Source organism: Balaenoptera acutorostrata, chromosome 12 (genome assembly GCF_949987535.1).
Source record: "Balaenoptera acutorostrata chromosome 12, mBalAcu1.1, whole genome shotgun sequence".
Lineage (NCBI taxonomy): Eukaryota > Metazoa > Chordata > Mammalia > Artiodactyla > Balaenopteridae > Balaenoptera > Balaenoptera acutorostrata.
This window is the reverse complement of record NC_080075.1, coordinates 655,826-678,591: the sequence shown is the minus strand read 5'-3', so window position 1 is coordinate 678,591 and position 22,766 is coordinate 655,826. Positions and strand designations below refer to the sequence as shown.

General features: G+C 58.2%; 1 protein-coding gene across 2 annotated transcripts in view; it reads left to right on the top strand.

Moving 5' to 3' along the window:
- Positions 1 to 22,766, top strand: part of SH3RF3 (SH3 domain containing ring finger 3) — a 215,760-nt gene that overhangs the window by 128,067 nt on the left and 64,927 nt on the right. For both annotated transcript variants that reach the window (XM_057558593.1, XM_057558592.1), the window contains 2 exons: positions 6,074 to 6,427; positions 16,895 to 16,968. In XM_057558593.1, the coding sequence (XP_057414576.1) occupies positions 6,074 to 6,427; positions 16,895 to 16,968 (428 nt within the window). The remainder of the gene's footprint in view (positions 1 to 6,073; positions 6,428 to 16,894; positions 16,969 to 22,766) is intronic.

Sequence of the window (22,766 nt, the reverse complement as noted above, 5' to 3'; positions counted from 1 at the left end):
ACTTCTGTAAACCTTTGTATTTAAAGGGGGACGAACGTGTGTTTGAAACCTGCTCTTGTTAGGACTTCTTATTGCTAAATTTGCAACACTGTTCCTATGTTAATATGTTCTTAAATATGTAAGTTTTGGGGAGAGTTTATTGAGTTGTCCTTGAGCTTTTAGTTGCAGAGGCTTTCTTCTTCTTGTGGGATCTTAGTTTCCCAACCAGGGATCAAACCCGGGCCCTGCAGTGGAAGCGCAGAGTCCTAACCACTGGACCGCCAGGGAAGTCCCCAGAGAAGTCTTCCTACCCTGTTCTCAGATCCAGCTGAGAGAAAGATGAAAGTCTAAGAGATGGAAATTTAAGTGCTAACTTCATTACCAACAAATCTCAGTGGAGGAACATGGGTCAGATCCAGAGGCAGTGGAGCTCGCTAGCGCCTCGCCCTCAAGCATAGACCTGGGCCTCCCGCCCGCCCGAGGGCTTGGCCCCTGGTCTAGAACTGCCGCCCTGTGCCAGCTGGGAGCAGGGAGGGGAGCCCCCAGGCCTGAGCTCCACCTGCTTAAGAAGACGGACCCGCAGTGGCGTCCTCCCCCACCCCAGAGCACTCACAGGCGAGCATTCCCGGGGGGGGGGGGGGGGGGGAGGGGGGGGCCGGCCTGCCCGGGCCGCCTCTCTCAGCCTTCCCCCCGCTTGGCTGGTAGGTTCTTGTCCGCCTCTGAGCTCTCCACAGCCCTGTGGCCCCCGTGGGAGTGTGGTGCCGGGGGTGAGCCCTCTGAGGCCTGTGCTCCCCGTAGAGACCCCCCAGCCGGGCTCCTAACCAAGCCACCCACGGGGAGGAAACCGGTGCCGGATCGCCGTGGAACCTCGGCTCCCAAAGCCACTGCATCTAAACTGGGGAGCAGCAAGGTCTCTTACGGCACCTCAGGCTCTGTACGAAGTGGAAAAAACATGGTACTACCGCGGCCTGGGAAGTCTCACCATACATCGGACGCTGTCCCAGCCTAATCTGCTCGTTTTGTTTTTAATGACTTCCGGATACACCTGGCTATTGTTCAGAACAGGGAAATTCAGAAAAGTGTGAAGAGGAAAATCAGAGTCACCCATAATCCTACCAGTAAATGTGAATAAAATACACGTGTAGGAGAAGAATGAACAGAAACGTTGTGAGCGTGCTGTTGTTCTCTTTATTCTTTTCTACGTGTAAATTTACATACATTGTGAACAAATTTGGGATGGTGCTGCATCACTATTTCTGTTGCTTTCTTCATTAAATTGTGAGAATTTTCCAACGACATTGTTGGAAAATTGACAGAAGTCAGGGGGTCCTCCCGCTGGAGTCCTGCATGCCTTCCACCCACACAGAGGAGAGCCGGGCCCCGGCCCCGCTGACCCCTGGCCCCCATTCCCAACCACGTGTCTCTCCGGCCCCTCTGCCTGCTGTTCCTCCTTGGACACCCAGGGCTCCCACCTCCTGTCTCCTCCCCGGGTGTCAGCAGGCCCCTCCTTCCTCAGTAAGGACTTCCGTGGCCTCCTGAAGGCAAAAGGGCCCTGTGGGACTGGTCACCTTGGTCAGAAGTGCCCTGCAAGCGCCCAGGCAGCCCCCAGCCACACGTCCCTGGGGACCTCGCCCCGCTCAGTTCCCTAGAATGTGCACAGGAAGTGGTGCCCTGTGCCCCCCTCTTTTGCTGGAAAACAGCCTTTGTCTCCTTTTTTTTTTTTTTTTTTTTTTTTTTGGACGTACATTTTTTTTTTTTTTAATTTATTTATTTTATTTATTTATTTATTTATTTTTGGCTGTGCTGGGTCTTCGGTTCGTGCGAGGGCTTTCTCTAGTTGCGGCAAGTGGGGGCCACTCCTCATCGCGGTGCGGGGACTGCTCTTCATCGCGGTGCGCGGGCCTTTCACCATCGCGGCCCCTCCTGCTGCGGGGCACAGGCTCCAGACGCGCAGGCTCAGCAGCCGTGGCTCACGGGCCCAGCCGCTCCGCGGCATGTGGGATCCTCCCAGACCAGGGCTCGAACCCGTGTCTCCTGCATTAGCAGGCAGATTCTCAACCACTGCGCCACCAGGGAAGCCCTGCCTTTGTCTCCTTTAAGTTCATCTTCAGGGGGAATTACCACAGGTCCTTCAGGAACCTTGGAACCTCCAATCTGGGGCCCTTGGCTTTCAGATGCACCTTGCGGAGGGGCTCAGGGCGAAGAGGGCGGCCGCGTTCCCGCAGGCGGGGTGAGCCCAGGAGGAGGGGGCGCCTCAGAGCAGGGCCGCGTTGGCAGGACAGCTGGGCCGCAGGCTGGCGGACGGCGGTCCACCCCTCATGGGGAGCACCTGGCGGCTGGCAGAGGTGGGCTTTGTCCAGCCCGGGGTGATGGGGGCTGAAGTGAATGCCATTTGCCCCTCCCCGCTTCCATTTTTAGACATCATCTCTCCCCAAATCCTTGCCTCTAATCAGCCTTTTCCTGCAATACGAGGCAGTTGTGTGCGGCTCCGGTGTTGGCCCGCGTTGGCCTTAGTGGATGGATGTTTCTCGTTTAACCTCAGGTGCCGGAGAGCGGCCTCAGTTCGCCTGTTCACTTCGGCAGCAGAACTGCAGGCTCGTTCGTCACCTCGGGCACATGGGGACAGAGCAGGCTCGAGTGGGAACGCGGGGGGCGGCGGGGGCTTGGCGGGGAGGCAGCCAGGGGCGGTCGTCCTGTGATTCCGCCACACCCTCAGGGCCCCCGGCCTCGCTGCCCACTGTGTGAAATGTTAACTCGAAGGATGGGAACCTCCTCCCACGTGGGGGCCTGTCCCACAGCAGGTGTAGGACACACCCTGCAGTGGGTGGGGACACCTTGCACCTGGTGTTACAGACGTCTCACGTTCGGCGTCCCGCTAAACACAGGCTGGGGCTGCTAGCAGGCCCGCGAGGTCACCGGCACATGCTTGTAACAAAAGGAAGGGAACAGAACCTCCCCGCCCGAACCTCAGTAGCTGTAGCTGGCCTCCCAGTGTGAGAATTCACGTGACCTAATTTTCGTGCCAAAAAAAGGTCTGATTTTTTTTTTTTTAATTGTATTTATTTATTTATTTATTTATTTATGGCTGTGTTGGGTCTTCGTTTCTGTGCGAGGGCTTTCTCTAGTTGTGGCAAGTGGGGACCACTCTTCATCGCGGTGCGTGGGCCTCTCACTATCGCGGCCTCTCTTGCTGCGGAGCACAGGCTCCAGACGCGCAGGCTCAGTAGTTGTGGCTCGCGGGCCTAGTTGCTCCGTGGCATGTGGGATCTTCCCAGACCAGGGCCCGAACCCGTGTCCCCTGCATTGGCAGGCAGACTCTCAACCACTGCGCCACCAGGGAAGCCCAGGTCTGATTTTTAAAGACATTTGAATCTCCAAAATGAACCCAACCCCTCTAACTGCCAAAGGCACAGGTATACCTCACTGGACCCTGAAGATGCTGCAGGGCTGGACAAGCACCCCCATGCCGTGCGTGAGGGGAGCCGTGGTGTGTCCGGCGAGATGGAGAAGAGAGGCGTGAGCGGTGGTACTGCCGCCTGGGACTTGCTCACTTGGCGTAAGGGTCACACGAGCCTTTGGGGGGGACAGCGGCTCTCGGTCCGACGTGCTTGGCCGGTGGTCATCAGCAGGCCACCTACGCTCAACCAGCCCGGCCAGCTGTCGAGAGGCTTGGTGCCCGGGGCTCCAGCTGTGCCCCAGATACAGCCTTTGGGAGGGGGAGGGGAGCTGGGGCTCCATTCTCACCACCCCACAGACGGTTTAGTTGGTGAAAAGCAGAGTGTTTTACACCCAAGCAGCACTGATCAAAATGCCCATCAGCTGCCTGCCTGCCCCTGTCAGCGAAGGGGTGCTCCTGCAGTGTCTCCTCACAGAAGCTTCGGGCGGGTGAAGACCGTTCCTCGCCAGCTGCCGAGTTTGTGAAGCTCTGAGGAATAACAGCCGCCTGCCAGCGTGACGACCTGTGCTGTCCTCAGCCCCCGGCCGGGAGGAGCAGATTAAAGGAAGTGCCAGCAGAGCCGCCGTCCAGGGTCACGTGGATGCTTCACGGGGCGGGGGCTTCCACTCTGAAGCTGGCTCTCCTGAGAGCGGCAGGGTCTCTGGGGGCTGTGGAAATGCAGAGATATGGGCACCACCCCAGGCCTGTTGAGCCGGAATCTGCGTCTTGAAAGGCTCCCGGGTGGCAGCGCCCACTGAAGTGCAGCTGGATCTGACCAGACGGGCGGCAGGGCTCAGAGACACGTGCTGTCCCTACGTCTAAGCCCTGTCCTCCAGCCCCTGAGTCCCGGAAGGGAGGGCACACATCGCTCCCCAGGGCGCGGTCACGGCCCGCTGCTCCTGTGCGGACGTGTGGGGACCACAGTCCTCCCCCTGGGTCAGGGCGAAGGGGTCGGCGTGCTCGCCTGTTCCCTGTTGTTTTCCTTGAAAACCGCTGGGCGCGTCCCACCGATCGCTCTTATCCCTGACGTCTTCCCCTGGGCCTGGCTTTCCAGTCTTACTCCTGTTTTAAAGGTTCCGTTCAGTCTAGAGCCCTCTGGACAGAACCAGTGGTCTGGTGACCTGCCTGCTCAGGTCTGGACATGTGCACACTGCCAGCCTGTGCCTGGATTTCCTGATCCTGAAATTGCGGTGTCTGATACTGACTCAGCAGGGTCCCCGGGGCCTGAGTGAGGGACTCCAGGCCTGCTGCTCTGGGGACGAATGGGATTATTTGAACCCAGGGGCGTCGTCGGTGCCCTTATTTCTGTACGGAAGCCTGCCACGTGGAAGCAGGTCTAGACCGGGTTCTGGTGCCCATAAGCAAAGGCGTCATGCCTGGCGCTTCCTGCTTCTGCTCTTCTGTTGGCCCTGCAGGCGGGCGCAGAACACGGGGTGAAGGAGGCCGGCCCGCGGGGGTCACAGGGCCCCCAAAGGCTGCGAGGGAGGGGCTTGGGCACCGGCTTGCTCTCCGAGCAGCACTGCTGACGGGGCAAATGAATAAAGCCTGAAAGCAGAGCGAGACAGCTGAGCCTGATTGGAGGCAGCGTTTCAGGGCTAATCCTGGACTTAGATCACACGGTTTGGGGCCTGGAGTGAGTTTTACAAACCCCCGCGAAGGACAGGAGTTTGTAGTGGAAATGCTGACAGCCTGTGCCTGAGCCGTCTGAAGACGGCTGCACACCCAGCGCCTGTGATCGACTTGGCCTGTGGACACAGGGCATCCCTCCCTCTCGCTGCGCAAATCCAGCGGTGCTGCTTTTGTTCGGTTTTAACTCATCGAGATGCTGCCAGCCGCAAACCCCGGTCGGTATGCGAGGGATGACCTGCAGGGCCGAGGGGCCCTTCCCGGCCTGGCCCACGGCTCCAGGCTCCCAGGAGGACGTGGCACGGCGCCTGCACCAGGCGCCCTGCAGATCCACAGCCGGCACCACGTGGCCTTCACCTGCCTGCAGGGACCTCGTGCCCTTGAAGGTTCCCTTGGCACACACGCTTCCTCTCCTGCTCCTGTCAGGATCCAGTGTGTCCTTCCAGCACCGCCCCCGCCCCACAAAGGCTTTAAACCCTTCCTCACACTGGCACCTGGGACGGTGACCCAGCGCCAGCACTGAGCTCGCACCCTGGTCTCTGGTTTTGCTTCCCTTGGACCCCACTGTCCCCACCTGGTCTACAGGTGTGTCTTGTTCCAGGAGGGCCCTTGTTCTGCCCCCTCCCCGGACCTTGCGGGCAGGGCTCTGCCGGCAGCCTGAGGCCTCTCCACCGTGAGTCCGGTCAGCCTAGGGTGGCCGCGTGCCGGGGAAGCTGCGTCCTGCTGGTGCACGAGGTGGGGAGCACATGGGGGCCGCTCCCACCCTGGGTACCCCCTCTGGGTGTTTCCCAGGCAGCCCCACTCGGCCAAAGTGGGGAGAAGGGAGCAGCCCCTGGAAAGCACAGCTTTCCAGTAGAATGTCCAGATGCCGCCCTGGCCTTCGCTGTGTTTTCTCCGCACCGTTCATACTGGACGTGCTGTTGGAAGGGCCTGGCAGCTTGAACGCACTGGTGGCTTTGAGGCGCGAGCGGAAGACCGGACGTGGGGTGCAGCTGCTGTCCACTGACGCCTGCCTCTCCCCTCTCTCCTTAGCTCAACGCCGCCGCCAAGCAGCTGATGGAGATGGACAGGCTGGGCCCGGCCTCAGCGTCCGGCTGCCTCGCCGTTGTGCCCTCTGACCCCGGCACAGGGGCCAGCGCAGCCCCGGGTCCCACTTCAGGCAGCACGGGAGCGGTCAGCGCCTTCCAGCGGCGTGTGGACAGTAAGAAGAATGCCAAGAAGCGGCACTCCTTCACAGCGCTCAGCGTGACGCACAAGTCCACACAGGCCGCCAGCCACAGGCGCTCCATGGAGATCAGCGCGCCCGTGCTGATCAGCTCCAGCGACCCCCGGGCCGCGGCCAGGATCGGGGACCTGGCGCACCTATCCCGCAGCGCTCCCACCCAGGTAACGTCGCTGGGGCGGGGCTCCCTCCTCAGCTCCGCTTGCTCCCCGTCCCCTGGTCCCCGGTGGGTGTGAGGGAGGCCAGGCAACAGTGCCTTTTGGGGTCCCCGCCTCAGGGCCCCCGAAGCCCTGGTGGGAGGTGTGTCTTGGTCTCAACCAGCATTCAGACAGCCCAGGGGGATGTGAGGTGCTTCTCAAGTGCCCGTGACTCAGCCTCTCAAGGTCCCGTCCCAGCCCGCCTCAGCCCTCTGCCTCGGGAGAAAGTCTGGGTTAGCGCTGCTGTGTCTTCAGCATCTCGTGACACTGGCTGACGTGCTCCCTGTGGACAGAACCAGAAGTGACCATGCGTGTACAGAGCCCTCCTCTGTGGGACGGGGCACTGGTTCCGTCCACCAGGGAAGCAAAGGGGGCACCTTGCTCTCAGCCAACCAGACCCGGCAGCCCCGGAGCCAGGCTGGTGCCGAGTCCACGCTGGTCCTGCTTGCCGCGCGACAGGCCAGTCAATCGAGAGACGAAGTGTCGGAGCCAGGAATGAGATGACCGGGCCCTGGGACCCATTTTCCCGCAGTTACACTCGAAGTGAAAGTTGTGACCCGGCTCAGGACTTTAGTGGGCGTCGTCAGAAAGGGTGAGAGGTCAAGGGAAGCAGTTTGCAACCTGTCTGTGGACCCGTTTAATTCACCTGTCAGGAGACAGGAGGGGTGGTGCTGAGCGCCTGCGAGTTGAGGGCCAGCCACCAGGGCGGCGAATGGCAGGTGCCAGCGTAGTCCGTGCTCATGGGTGGGACCCAGAGGCCGACCCCGCCCCCTCTGCCCCCACCTCCGGCGCCACCTTCTGGGTCTGCATCCTCAGACACTCCAGCCGCCTGCCTCTGGCTGCCCCTCGGCCCTGCGGTCACGCTGACCTTCACCTGGGCGCTCCTGGAGGTGCCCGTGGCCTCACAGGAGCTCTGAGCTCTTAGCGTGGCCTGAGAAGCCCTTCAGACTTAGGCCACCACCCTGCCGTCCTTCCAGCATCTCCACCGCTCTCCCCTGCGCCGCCCGCACCGGCCCTGCACCTGTGCGCCCGTGCTGGCCTGGCTCCCCCCTCCCCCCGCGGCTGTTCCTGCTCCTCCCCGCGCTCGTCCCTCCTCCACCTCGCAGCACAGACACGTGGATGCGGCACAGACACGCGCCCACAGCACAGAAAGGCCTGCGTCCCGCTCAGCACCCGCCCGCAGGGTTTTCCCCCCGCATCCGCCGTGGACTGTTTTGCCTTTGTCGCTTGTATTCGTGGCCTTCTCCCCGACCCCTGGACTCGGAGGGCCTGGGCAGGGACGGGGTGTCGTCCACCCCGTGTGCCGTGTCCTGGCTCCTGACCCCCACCCGGCCGTCTCTCCTCGGGTGGCCGTGGGACCCGAGTCAGCCGTGCTGCATTCTGAATGGTCTGAGCGTGAAAACACCGTGGCCCCAGGATGCCACTTGACCTCCCCCCGTGACGGCTCCCACGGGCTCAGGGCCCACACCGCCGGCTGCCGAGAGGGCGCAGCTGTGAGGTGGCCGGCTTGCTCCCGCACGCGGCGCGTCCACCACAGGCAGCGGGGCTCCCAGGGGAGCGAGGTCGGGCTGGGCCTCCGATGCCCACCCTGATGAATCATCCCCCCCTGCCGTTTGGAGAAGTCCGGCCTCGGCCGAGGTCCTCATGAGCAGCGGAGCACCGCGGGCGCCTTGCTGCTGGGGAGGGAGGGCTCCCAGGAGGGGACGGGGAGAGAGGCTGTCTAGGCCAGCTCCACTGCTCAGAGTCCAAATGTGTGCTTGCTGAGGTCGCGGGTCAAAGCAGGAGATGGTTGCCCACAGCTCAGAGCGGCCTGTCACCAGGTGACCCAGGTCACCCCCCCCCCCCCCGCTGCCTGGGAAGCCCCAGGGGGTGCAAGGAGCTCCCGGGCTGGGCAGCGTGGCCAGTTATGCCCCGGAACGGGCAGCCCCAATCCTCCAGGCCTGCTTCCTGCGCACGCCGCACATCCGCCACAGGCGGGGGGCGCTGCGCCCTCATCCCGACACCCGCAGCTGCGTGGGCCAAGCCCGCCTGCCACCTGTTCGGTAGATAGAAGCCTTGCTGGGGCAGAGCCACACATGCTGACTTGCATGTTGTCTGCCCAGCTGTGCTCAGGCCACAACAGCAGGGCTGGTGGTTGTGAAGAGACCACGTGACCCAGGGACGCTAAAATTCTGACCTCCCGGCCTTGTGCAGGGACAATGGCCCAGCCCCGGGCGGCAGTGTCCCCACTGCCGTGGCAGGGGTGGGATGTGGCCACTGGTGCACTGGCCCCTACAGGCTCCCGCGTGGAGATGTTCAGTGGCCAAAGCAAGTCCTCCAGCCTGGCTCTGCACAGTGGGGATGGGAGTGGGAAGTGGGGTCCAGGGCACCCAGGGGGAGCTCGGGTGTTTGGGAACAGCCCACGGCACCATTTCCCTGCAGGCTCCGTGTTGTCTGTAAGCTTTAACTGCTCAACGCAGAGGCCGGCAACCTCGGAGCACAAAGGTGACCCACGGAAGCTGAAGCCGGCGTCTCTGTGCCTGCCGTCCGTGGACGGCTGTGGGCGGGACCTGCACCCAGCAGGCTCTGGCCTCGTCCAGCCAACGGCAGGCTCTCACCAGACTCGGTGTTTCTCAGCTTCAGAGAGACCATGGCTTACAGGCCAGCTTCAAATAAGCCAACAGAAGCCCTTGAGATCAGAAAGACATGCTTTAAAATCAGAGAAAAGGGGAGTGTTTGAAATTCAGCAGCGAGAACATCAAAAGGGAGCATTTCTCTAGCGTCTGAGGAGTGAATTCTAAGAGTCCTCCTGGAAGCTTCCGGGCGTCTTTCAACGCATCCACCTGTGTGTGGGGTGGCCTGCAGCCCCTCTCACCACCTCCTCTTGGGTCGGCCCAGGACAGGCTCTAAGCGGAAAGTGCGGGCACTGACGCGCCGGGCTTCCCGCTGTCAGCCCACCTCCAGGCTCCTGCGCACATTGCCCGCGGGGAGCCTGGGCTTGTGTTTAGCATTTTCAGAAAGTTACAAAGGTAATTCTGTGCCTTGTCAGGAGCAAAAAAAAAAAAACCAAGCGAGCACGAGACGACTAAACCGTCTCATCGTTGAGGACGTTGCACAAGAAGAGCTTTCTCTGCAGACGTGGGCAGTGCTGTCCCTCGCTGGCTGCAGGGATGAGAACACTGGCCGCCCGGCCCGGGCGTCTTGTCCACCACGTCAGCTGCCGACCGTGTCTGTTCTGCTGCGACGTTAAGGGCAGGGACCGCCGGGCCCCGGGCCATCGCCGGCGGCTGAGGGACAGGACCCTGGGCCTGGTGAGCTGCGGGTCCCTCCGTCCTCCCTCTCGTTTGGCGAGCTCTTGGCTAAAGGAGCAGCCCGGGCAGATGCAGGAGGGCTCTTGGTGGACCCCAGCCCCTGGGACCAGCCGGCGCACCAGGCGACGAGGACACGGCTCAGCGCAGGGAGTGCTGCAGGGATGAGTCGTGCATTTTGTGCAAGCCGGGCAGGGAGAGGCTGCGGCCGCTGGGAGGTGGGCCTGCGGAGGAAGCAGGCGAGGCCAGAGGGGCCACTGGGGACCGCGGCCGCTCCCGTGGTGCCCCATGTCTCCTTCAGGCCCCTCTGCAGAGGCTCGTGGCTTGTGGATGAGGACGATGAGGACGCTCAGGACCCTCCCCGCCTCCCCGCTCCCCTCGCCCGGCCCTGCCCCTCCCAGGCCCGTCACGTGGACCACGGTACGGGTGCGGCTGCACGCCCAGGCCCTGCAGCCGTGGCCCGACCATGGCCACCACCGGCCGGCGGCCCGGGAGCTCGGCCGAGACGGAAGCCGTGCTCAGACCCTCAGTGCCCGCAGGGGCCCTCCACACGGGGGCTCACGGACACGTGGAGGGAAGGCAGACACGCTGAACGGGGCTGCGGGTTCTTGAGTCCCGCCTCTCCATAGGAGGCACCTTCTGTTTGAAGGCAGGCGACAGGTCGTTGGGATGTGAAAGCCGTGCATTTTGTGCCAAGCCAAGGACGATGCCTTCGTCTGTGGACACACGTGGAAGTGGGGGGGTCTGCAGTAGCTACTGGCACCTTCCTGTGGCCAAAGACCACCAAGCAGGCGGACGCGTGTGTGGGGAAGCAGAGCGAGGAGACCGCCTGTGACTCTTCTTGGTGGAAAAAGGCTCCACCTGTTGGTTCACAGTCGAGCCTCGCGATGCCCGATGGGTGAGGAGTAGCCTATAACCGCCTTCCCCCAGCCCCCAACACGTTAGCGCTTTGAGATTTTCACCCCTGAACTGGGCAGGTCTGGGGGTGCTGTTCTCCCGTAGCTCCCCTTCATGGTGACCCGGGGAGGCCTGCCCCGCTTTCGGCACAGCTGTGGCCGTTTGGTGCCCGCTGCAGGCCCCGTGGGACGAGGGCAGAGGCTGGAGGCTTGTCCCCTCACGGCAGATGACGCCTCGGCGGGCCGGCCGACTTCCCAGCATGCTGGACTGCTGCCGCGTGGTCTCTGTTGCAGCTGCCGTGTGGGCAGGAGCAGCTGGGCGCCAAGAAAACCTTACTTACAAAAGCAGGGACAGCACGGCCAGGTGTGACCTCGGAGGAGTCTGTCGACCGCCGAGCAGACCTGGACTCGGATGCTCAGGGCTGAGTCAATAGTTTGTGGGCCGGTCGGCACCTGAGGTGAGATTGGCCTCCTGGTTGCCTCTGCCTCAGGTGGCCAGCCAGCTTCCTGGGGCTGATGGAGAGAACCGGGGACTTTCTGTCGGCACGGAGCGACCGGCTCCCTCTCCAGGACAGACCGTCTCCTCCGGGTTCCTTGGCCTCCGACCTCCAGCTGCCAGCCCAGGCCCCGCCCACCGTCCTCCCCGCCCAAACCCCTGGCCCTGCAGGCTGTTGGGTGTTCTTTTTGGAACCAAGCAAAGAATCAGGCTGTAGACGTTTTATTCTGAAGTTTTCTCTGGGAAGCACGTTCCTGAGAGCCCGATTTTCACCCTGTGCTATGGAGGGGTGGCGTGTGCTGAGTAAAACATGCCCATTGCACGGCTCCTTAGGGTGATGACAGAGTTTTCTGGACACATGTTAAAAATTAAAGGGAGGTGTTTCTTCCTAGGGTCTTGGTCTGTGTCAAGGAAAGCGACTTGGAGCCCCCTTTCAGCGGGGGTGCAGCTTGCCAACCGCAGACCCTTTTCCCTTTTATTAATCCCAATGGGAAATAAAAGGCCTGGTTCGCAGCTACTGCTCAGGGGCCCCGGCAGATGCAGCACTGGAGCCTCTGGCATCTAGTAACAACCTGACGGTTTAGAATCAGGGTCCAGGGCCGCTCAGCATAGACTCCTGTCAAATGCCCGTGGGCTGTTGCTGAACGAGGCCTAAGGGATCACTGGAGTCGCCCACCCCATGGGCTCAGTGGCCCCAAGGACTGAGCCACCGGCATCCTCACACTGTTGGCGGCTCCCCCGGGTCGGGCTGTGCTCCTGGGCTGAGCCCCAACGCGCGTCCGCTGCGAGTCAGCTGAAAGGAATTCCACCTCATCACGGTGGACCACCTTCCCACGATGGGGCCATGCGCGCACGGGGCTGGGCCAGGCCCGGAGGGAGGGGCGGGGTGTCGCCAGGATGCAGAAGAGCCTGTCCCCGGGCTGTGGTCCCAGTTATTTCTGTCCAAAAGCAGCTGGAGCCCTCACCTCCCTTCCTTCCTCCCTGCCCGATTCCCTCTCTCCTGCCAAGCCTTCACTAATCCCCTAAGGCCCAGAGCCATTTAAAAGTAAGCCATTAAAAAGCAGAGCGGAATCAGCCTCAGGGCCCTCAGCCAGGAGGAAACAGGCCCCAGTCCCGCGGGAAGCCTGTTCCACGTGGTCGTAGCCGAGGGCGTGGGGCACGAGACACTCTGGCGCTGCACAGAACGACCTCAGAGAGTCTGCCGTGAAATCCCACTTATTTGCTTTGTGGCCTTTGTTGTGTCGGGTTTCAGCTGAGGGCCAGGCTCCTGGCGAAGCTGCTCCCCGTGGCTCCTGTAGGGCAGCCTCGTTGCCCCAGCGCTGGGGGAGCGCCACAGGCCTGCTGCCCCCCGACACCTGTAGCGCGGAGTTGGCGGGTGGGCGTCTGGAGGCCCACAGCCATGGCCAGCCTCTCCCTCTGCCCTGGAGGCAGGGACCAGCCTCCTCTGCACATGTCGCCTCCTGTTGAACTACGGCCCGAGTGGCCGGCAGGCCGGCAGGGTGCAGAGAGCCCCGGCGGGCCACCTTCCAGGCACAATGGGACTCAGCAGCCCCCAGCCGGGTCATGGGGCTTCCCGTGTGGTGCCTTTGGCTGGTTGGCTGTTTCAGGAGAGCTTATTTGGCCAGGAGGCCCTTTGACAAGAGCGGGGTCACGGGTCTGGCTCCGTCCAAGCCAGTCATGTGGGCCCTGCCGCCCGGCTAAGGCCCTTCGGCCCCACTGTGGCCAGCAGTGCCCGGGTCTGGTCAGCAGAATAGCCAATCATCAGGGTCCCCTCATGGTCCTCTCCTGTCCCCTCCTGGCCCCCCACAAAGGCGGCATGGGTAGAATCCAGTAAACGTGGGGTCACCTCAGCCAGAGCTTGATCTTGAAACAGACCTCAGATAATTGAACTCTGTCATTCTGTGTATCTTACTTTGAAAATGTAGTGGAAAACCACTGCTGATAGTAAAACGATGGAAAATTTGAACGTACAGATTTTTAAAAATATTAACTCAAAGCCCAGCTCCCTGAGTACCGGCATTATCATTTGTATGTAAATTTCCCCATGTAAATGCACCCGTCGTTGTACAGAAACAAGCTAAACCTAGGTGTCCAGTTCCCTCACGCCATCCCGTTCGCTGTGCTCCGCCAGCCCTCCACACCCACCCGTGCAGGTCCTTCTCCCCGTCGTGTGGGGCTGTGTTGGTTTGCAGACGGAGTCTCGGGTCAGCCCTCTCCTCCATCCGCCCTTTCCTGAGGCCGAATCTTCACCTCCTATGGCTGCAGAAAGAACGATGCCAGCATTTCCTGAGGGCTTGCTCAAACTTTAAATTACTGTGTCTAATGTTCCAACTGACCTAGAAGCTGGGGGCCGCGATGGCCCCATTTCCTCATCCCTCCAGGGCCTCTGTCTTCACTGCGTGATTTCCAAAGTCTTGGGAACCAGGGATTCATATTTTGTCTGGTATTCAGTTGTTCCGGGTGGAGGGTAAATCCAGTCCCTGTCACTCGACCGTGGTCGGGGCAGAAGTCCACGGCTCGATGGCATAACCCGTCCAGGGTCGCACGCTGAGAGCTGAGGGCAGATCAACCCTGTGCTGACCCCCGAACGTACACGTCCAGGTCATGCCCGCCTCTGAGCCCCTGGTCGGCCTCCCCTGCTGCCTCATCCTCAGGGTGTCCAAGCACATCAGACTCTCCGTGTCCAGCGCCCAGCTTGTGACCTCCCGCGGGTCTCGTGCTCCATCCCTTCTCGTGGCATCTCTGGCCAGTCGCAAAGGCTGGAAACTCGCTCATCCTCTTCCTTCGCGCCCTTCAGCCTCTGAATCCACTAGTTGTGTTGGTAGAGGGGGAATAACGGCCCAGACGTGTCCACGTCCTAATCCCCAGAACCTGCGAATACGTTGTCTCCCTTGGCAAGAGACAGGGAACTAGAGACGGAAGAGGGTCCTGGATCCCCTGGGTCAGAGTCAGAAGCGAGAGGACTGACCGCCTGCCCTGCTGGCTGTGAGGACGCAGGCCTGTGAAATGGTGACTCCGTGCTGCTTCGGGCCCTGGGCTTGCGGTCACTCGCTGGCGCCTCCCCGGGAAGCCCCTGGGGACGGGGTGGTGGGGACGCACACGGCCCCCAGCATGGGCTGCCAGGTTCACGCCCAGCCTGGGGCGCTGGCTGGCTGGGTGACTGTGAGCCACGCACCTCCTGCCTTAGGCCTGGGTTCCCTCATTTTGTCAAGTGGTGACAGAAAGCAGCACCTGCCTACAGGCTTTTCTGAGGAGTAAATGTGTTATTCCCGGCGAAGTGCTCGGAGCAGAGCCTGGTCCCTGGTGAGCTCTGGGTGGGGGGGGGTGGCCGCTTTGATCCCTGCTCTTACCCTCCTTACCCACGGCCTCCTGCGCATCCAGACCCCCTGTCACCCTCTCATCACCCTGACCGCCGATCCACGACTGACCGTCCTCGGCGGAGACGTGGGCTGGTGCCCTCCCTACCAGCTGTGTCTTTGGCTTCCAGGTGCTGCCCAGGATCCACAGCTGGCTTGGAGGAGCTCCCGGGGCTTCCCCTGCCCCTGGTCCTCCAGCCTCTGCTTCCAACCTGCAAAGCTTGCCTTCTCCTCCCTCTCCCTTCAGTGGGTGCTCAAGGAGCCCCTCTGGCCACACCCAGCCTCGGCCCCCGTCGTGTGCTCTGCGGCGCTGCTCTTGCTGGGACCCCGTGTCTGTAACGACCTGCCTGATGCCTGTCTCCCCACCCCAGGGAAACCCGTGAGATCGCAGGCTGTGTCTGCACCCCCAGCCGGGCCTGGGCTCAGGTGGTCGGCGGATGCCGCCTGCCCGCTCCTTGTCAGCGAGCAGGGAGGGCCCCTCACTTGCTCGAGGGGAGCCGTGGGCCTGGGTGCTGTCTCCCTGGCTGCGGGGCTGTCCCTTCCTGGGGGCAGGCGTGCCCAGCGAGCAGGAGACCCGGAGCCTCTGGGCAGAAAGGGACGTCCCCGCCTTCCTGGCTACGCAGCATCCACACAGCAACCGCAGGGACAGGTCTGCGGAGGAGCTGGGTCCCTCTCGCAGGTGCAGAAGCTCGGGGGGAAGGCCCCAGGACGTCAGTGACCTGGGGATGCGGGCGGCGTTCCGTGTGGGTGTCGCACGTTCTCAGTCTGCCAGAAGCTCCGTGTCCTGACGAGGAGAAGCAGTTCTGACATCCGCCTGAGGGGCTGCTGACAGGCCGTGGTCCCGGCACCCATCGTGGTCCCTGGGGGAGGGGGTTGGGAGGCTGCCTCGGAGACCAGACTCGAGGATGGAGCTGGTCAGCGATGGGCAAGAATGACCCTCCCGCGCAGCAAGAGGGCCCTGAGGTGGTCGGTCCTGTGTGGGTTGTCCTGCCGCCCCAGGCCTGTTCCAGGTGCTTCTCTGTGATTTGTGCTTCAGTGCTCTTTGTGCCCTGGGGACCCACACGTGGTGACAGGTCACCTTCCCCACCTGCCCGGGGCCAAGGCACCAGCAGCTCCTGAGGGCTCTGCCCAAGGCTGCCCGGTTCCCTCTTCATCTGGGTCCCTGTTCCTCAGGGGTCCCTGTCCTGCCCTGTCGGGGGCCTCCAGGAGGGGAGGACACCCCAGCTCCCTCAGCTTTGAGATACCCCTGGGTGTCCCCATCTGGGTTAGTTTCCTGGAGCTGCTGTAACAAACCGGGTGGCTCAGAGCAGCAGGCAGTGCCTGCTCAGCGTTCTGGAGGCCAGAGGTCCAAAATCAAGCTGTCGGTGGATTGGCTCCTTATGGGGCTGATGGAGATCCCACCCAGGCCCCTCCAGCATCTGCTGGCCGCCAGCACCCCACCTCCTTGGCTTGCAGACGCGTCGCCCTAGTGTCTGCTCGCCACCTTCTCCCCTCTGGTGTCTCTGTTCTTCTTTTCTGTCTCGTGGGATAATCTCATCTCAGGATCCTTGCCTGATATTACCCCTGCAAAGACCCCAATTCCAAATAAGGTCACCTTCACAGGCACTAGGGCTATGACTTGTGCACATCTTTGGGGATCAGAGTTCAACTCGCCATGCCACCCAGTACTCTGAGCAGAAAGATGGGATGCCACCTGGGGAGGGCAGGGGCGGCACGAGCCAGTGTGTGGTGAGGGGACTCGGGGGATGATACCCCTGGCAGGCTGGGTCTACGGGGTTCCCTAAGGACAGCCCAGCATCATCTTGCAGCCCGGAGCCCGCTGCTTGGCCCTCACCCAGCTCACCGTGCACCTGACACTTGGCAGGAGCCTCCTGCAAGAGGGCCATCCCTCCGTCGTCTCGCAGAGTAGACCCTTGAAGCTTTGCGCGCCTTGGGTCAGGCAGGAGAGGCAGTGCTTTACATCTTGGCACCCTCTAGCTGCCCCTCTGTCCACTGCCAAAGGACCGATTTTCTTTAGCTTTCGGGGACGCGGTTCCTAAATAAGCTGACGTGTTGTAGCGTGAAAGGTTTTGTCTGGGTTTTCTTGGCCAAACACAGGAGGAATGAATCCGAGTCCTGAGAATGAAGGCTGGCCACCCCACTGCCCCTTTCCGTGATGGACACAGCACCACGCTGTCCGAGGCAGACGCGGGCCGAGCTGCTGCGGGAGGGACGGGGGTCGCTGGCTGCCAGGCCCCCTCGGGGCTGAAGGACGGCTACTAAGCCCGGGCAGCGGAACCCGGGCCCGTGGAGGCCACAGAGTCAGGCAGCCGAGGGGGCCAGATGCCCAGACTCCACCCGGGCTGCTTCCTGCCCCTGGAGCCTGTGTCCACTCACTGTCTCCTCTTGTCTGTTTCCAGGACGCCTCGGCCGGATGCACCCCAGCGGCTGAACAGCAGGGCACGGCTCCCAAAGTCCAGCTGCCCCTCAACGTGTGAGCTGCCGTTTATGTTTTTGGGGTCCCAGCCTTCAGCGCCTCCCCCCACCACCCTGCTAGCGTGTCCACGTGGGGTTTTCTAGCGTGTCACCCGCTTGGTTCTGTGCAGCTCACAGGACTGATGGCGGGGCCGCCTGGCCAGCAGGCTGGCGGGTTCAACGTTACTGCCCCCCGGCATTTGGTACAAGCGGGGGAGGGGTCCAGATATTTAATGACACTTTCACTGGCCACTCAAGAAAGGGCCCCAGAGGCCCCTGAGGAGGTGGGCGTGGGCCCTGCGGGGCAGAGGGCGGCCAGAGCAGCCGGCGTCACCAACTGCCCAGATGCAGCTCTGTGGGGTTTTTTTTGTTTTTGTTTTTTTAATTAATTAATTTATTTATTTATTTTTGGCTACGTTGGGTCTTTGTTGCTGCGCCGGGGCTTTCTCTAGTTCCGGGGAGCAGGGGCTACTCTTTGTTGCGGTGCGCAGGCTTCTCATTGCGGTGACGTCTCTTGTTGCGGAGCACGGGCTCTAGGCACGTGGGCTTCAGTAGTTGTGGCTCACGGGCTTAGTTGCTCCGCGGCATGTGGGATCTTCCTGGACCAGGGCTTGAACCCGTATCCCCTGCATTGGCAGGCGGATTCTTAACCACTGCGCCACCAGGGAAGCCCAGCTCTGTGTTTTAACAGCCCACCGCCATCCAGTGCACAGCAGCTGCAAATCGAGCCAGATGAACCGTTGTTGGGAAGTGAGATGCTCGTCTGTTTAGAGAATCTGCTCTTGTTAAATGACAGCTCCTAAAAGATGTGCTGTTTAAAATCGCCATTTAAAGAGTGCTCCGAAGAGTCACGTTGCTGGCTGCTCTGTTATTTGGCAATGAGTCCAGTTACTTGAATGACCGTTTAAGGTGGAGAATATGAATTTGGCAAACAACGTGGCAAGGTAGGAAGTTCCCAAGGTCCAATATGGCCAGAGGGACACTTAGAACCTGTGTAGTGGCAGATCAAAATGGATTTCAAGCGAACGAAGCCTTTTGAAAATGCAGTTTGCCAGTCTTCAGAAGGATTCCTAGAAGGCGGTTACATCCGCTGGTACAGGTTCACCTTCTTCGAGCCCAGGCCAAACGCTCAGCTCTATCAGGCGGTAGACAGGAATCCCTGAACATCCTCCTGTGACTGGGTTATTGCCGAAACCAACTAAGCCAAGGACATTGGGACCTACCTATCTTTGCATAGCTTCCTGAGGGGACGTAGGTTAGTAAGTGCTGTCTCGATGTCTTTAGGCAGAAATTCAGGCCTCACCAACACTGGACAGAAGGCACCGTCTTCCAACTAGGTCTCTGGATGAGTTCCAACAGCCTCCACTGAAACCTGGGGACGGGGCACCTGGGGAAGGATGGGCAGTGTTCTTGCTCATGAGAACTGGGTGCAGGACTCTTTACCTGAGGAAGCAGGCCTGGTCCATGGGAGACAGTGAGGCCTTACTGTAGTTGCCCAAGTGCAAGGCGGGACAGGAGAGCTCGTGAAGCATGAGGCCCGGGTGTTTCATCTTGGCGTCCCCAGCAAGATGCCTGGCACGTAGGCTGTCAGTGACTCTTCCTTGTTCAGAGAGCGCCCGATCCTCCCCTCCTGGGTGCCGAGGGTCCTGGCAGCAGCCCAGAGCCCCTGCTCTTGTACACCAGGTCAGCCACCCAAGGAGGCCGCTCTGCCTCGGAGACCCAGTTCCAGGAATATCACTCCCTGAGAGTCATCAGCACATCCTGGAGGCCTCGGCCACGTACAGACTTCCACATCACTGAGGGATTTTAAGTTTGGAGGGACTTCTTTCTCCCCCTGCCCCCGCTCTGCCCTGGGGCATGAGGGGTCAGTGTGGTCCCCAGCCCCCCGCCAACTCCCTCTGCCTCACCCCCAGAGCATGGCTGTCCCTGCTTGGGGGGAGGTTTTCATTTGGGTAACAGAAGGGAGTCAGATACATCTTTCAGAGGGTGATAAGCCTTTTGGCAGGAATGTGTCTGCTGGCCGTGGTGGTCATCAGACGGATTGTGGCCAGCCTGAGCGTAACGGACTACTGCAAGTTAATGCGCGCATTCTGTGGTTGTATGGTGTGAAATCAGAGACATCATACCTCCAGCTTTGTTCTTCTTTCTCAGGATTGCTTTGGCTATTCGACGTCTTTTGTGATTCCATACAAATTTTAGAATTATTTGTTCTAGTTCTATGCAAAATACCATTGAAGTTTTGATAGGGATTGCATTGAATCTGTAGATTGCCTTGGAGAGTATGGACATTTTAACAATACTAATTCTTCTAATCCATGAGCACAAAATATCTTTCCATTTTTTGTGTCTTCAGTTTCTTTCATCAATGTCTTATAGGTTTCACTGTTTTCACCTCCTTGGTTAAACTTATTCCTAGATATTTTATTCTTTTTGATGCAATTGTAAATGGGATTGTTTTCTTCATTTTTCTTTTGGATAGTTTGTTGCTAGATTTCTGTATATTAATTTCATATGCTGCAACTTTATAAAATTCATTGATGAGTTCTAGCAGTTTTTTGGTGGTATCTTCAGGATTTTCTATGTATAATATCCTGCATCTGCAAACAGTGGCAGTTTTACTTCTTCCTTTCCAATGTGGATTCTTTTTTTTTTTTCTTGTCTGATTGCTGTGACTAGGACTTCCAGTATTATTATTATTTTTTAAAATTGGGGTATAGTTGCTTTACAGTGTTGTGTTAGTTTCTGCTATGCAATGAAGTGATTCAACTATACGTATACATATATCCCCTCCCTCTTAGACCTCCCTGCCACCCCCCGCCCCCGCCATCCCACCCATCTAGGTCACCACAGAGCACCAAGCTGAGCTCCCTGCGCTATACAGCAGGTTCCCACCAGCTCTCTGTTTTACACATGGCAGTGCACATATGCCAGTCCCAATCTCCCATTTCATCCCACCACCCCTCCCTGTGTCCACACATCCGTTCTCTGTGTCTTCCAGTATTATGTTGAATAAAAGTGGCAAGAGTGGACATCCTTGTCTTGTTCCTGACCTTAGAGGAATTGCTTTCAGCTTTTCACTGTTGAGTATGATGTTAGACGTGGGCTTATCATATATGGCTCTTATTATGTTGAGATATGTTCTCTCTGTATCCACTTTGTTGATAGTTTTTATCATAAGGGGATGTTGAATTTTGTCAAATGTTTTTTCAGTATCTATTGAGATGATCACGTGGTTTTTATTCTTCAATTTGTTAATATGGTGTATCACATTGGTTGATTTGCCGATGTTAAACCATCCTTGCGTCCCTGGAGTAAATCCTCTTGGTCACAGTGTATGATCCTTTCAATGTATCAATATTTTTGAATTCGATTTGCTAATATTTTGTTGAAGATTTTTGCATCTATGTTTGTCAAGGATATTGGCCTGTAATTTTCTTTTTTTGTGGTGTCCTTATCTGGATTCGTTATTGGGGTAATGTTGACCTTGTAAAATGAGTTTGGTTACCTTCCTCTTTAATTTTTTGGAAGAGTTTGAAAAGGATAGGTATTAAATCTTCTTTGAATATTTTATGGAATTCATCAGCGAAGCCCTCTGGTCCTGGACTTTTGTTTCTTGGGAGAATTTTGGTTACTAATTTATTCTCCTTACTAGTAATCAGTCTATTCAGATTTTCTATTTCTTCATGATTCAGTCTTGGAAGATTATATGTTTTTAGAAATTTTTCCATTTCTTCCAGGTTGTTGTTGGCGTATAATTGTTCTCAGCAGTCTCTTATGATCCTTTCTATTTCTTTGGTGTCAGTTTTCATTTTTCTTTTTTCATTTCTGATTTTATTGGTTTGGGCCAGTTCTCTTTTTTTCTTGATAAGCCTAGTTAAAAGTTTGAGAATTTTGTTTATCTGTTCAAAGAACCAGCTCTTAGTTTCATTGATCATTTCTATTGTTTTTTTTTTAGTCTCTATTTCATTTATTTCTGCTCTGATATTTATTATTTCCTTCCTTCTAGTAACATTGGGCTTTGTTTTTTCTTCTTTTTTCTAGTTTCTTTAAGTATAAGGTTGGATTATTTATTTGAGATTTTTCTTGCTTCCTGAGGTAGGCTCATACCACTATAAACTTCCCTCTTAGAACTGCTTTTGCAGTGATCCATAGATTTTGGATCATTGTGGTTCTATTTTCATTTGTTTCTAGGTATTTTTTAATTTCTCCTTTGATTTTTTCAATGGTCCATTCATGTTGTTTAATTTCCATGTTTTTGTGGTTTTCCCCAATTTTTCTTTTGATTGATTTCTGGTTTCACACAATAGTGGTCAGAGAAGATGCTTGATATGATTTCCACCTTCTTAAATTTATTGAGACCTGTTTTGTAAACTGGTGTGATTAATCCTGGAGAATGTTCCATGTATGCTTGAGAAGAATGTGTGTTCTGCTGCTTTGGGATGGAATATTCTATACGTATCCATTAAGTCCATTCTTCTCCTGAGTTTGGTGAGCATCGTTTTGACCATTACTTTTAACTCTTTATCAGGTAGATTGCTTATCTCCATTTTGTTTAGTTCTTTTTCTGAGGTTTTATCTTGTTCTTTCAATTGGAATATATTCTTTGTCTTCCTCGTTTTGCCTAATTCTCTCAGTGTTTGCTTCTATGTATTAGGTAAATCAGCTCCTTCAGCTCCCAGTCTTGAAGGAGTGGCCTTCTTAGGAGATGCCCTGTGGGCCCAGAGGTGCAATCCTGCCTGGCCACCAGAGTCAGGCACTCGAGGGCCCCCTGTGTGGGCTGTGTGCAGCCTCCCATTGTGGGGGTGCTGCAGCCACTGCTGAGGCATGCTGGTGGGTGGGGCTGGCCTCCAAACGGCCGTGGGCCCAGCCGCAGCAGCTGCTGGGCACTGGTGGGCAGGGCTATTGCTCAGCTGGCTGGGAGGCCTAGCCAACGTGCAGGGTGGGCGGGGCTTCATCAGGGCACGCCCACGGACACTAACAGGTTAGATGGAGCATTCCAAAATTGCACCCACCAGCCAGCATTAGCAAGGTAGCTGGAGATCACGGATATGGCTCCCACCAGAGACTCAGTCCCCAGGGACCATCCCACCTGGTCCCTGCCTCTCTGGCAGTTGCTTCAGCGTCAGTAAGTAGACTGTGAGCTGTTCAGTCTGGTATTCTTGCGCTGGTTTTTAGGTTGAGTGAGTCTGCACACTCAACTCCACTGAGAGCGGGTTTTCCATTCCCTGTGCTTCTGTAGTTTTCCTGGGTATTCTCTGTTGGTTTTCAGAGCTGGGTGTTTGGGGGCTGGTCTCTCTGAACAGGATCTAGGGTTGGGGGCTGCGTGTGGAGCTGGAATCCCTCACTCCTCAGGGAAGAGATCCGTCCCCTGTGGTCCCTCCTGACTGGATTGCGGTGGCTGGGGAGGGGCTTTCCTGGGCAAGTCCGTCTCTCTGCTTCCCCTGCCCGTCTCCATGCTGTCCTTCTACCCTTCGTGGTGGAGGCTCCATTCAGCCAGTTTTCAGGTCCCTTTCCGAGGAAGTTGTCCCACATGTGGTTGTGGACTTGCTGTGTCCGTGGGGAGAGGCGAGCTCGGGAACTTGCTGTGCTGAACCCTCTCCTCAGCTGATCCTGCTGATTGTGAGTCAGCGAGCAGCACGTGTCTCACTGACCTGAGCCCGTGCGGCCCTGGCAGCCAGAAGAACAGGAGCAGACTCCTCCCACGAGGAATGGAAAGGAACCTTGCTTGTTTCAGAAGAAATGAGCAAGCCGTCACATGGAGGCGGAAGGGTGTGAAGTTAATGACGGCGTTAGAGTTCTTTAATCACTGCTTGATTA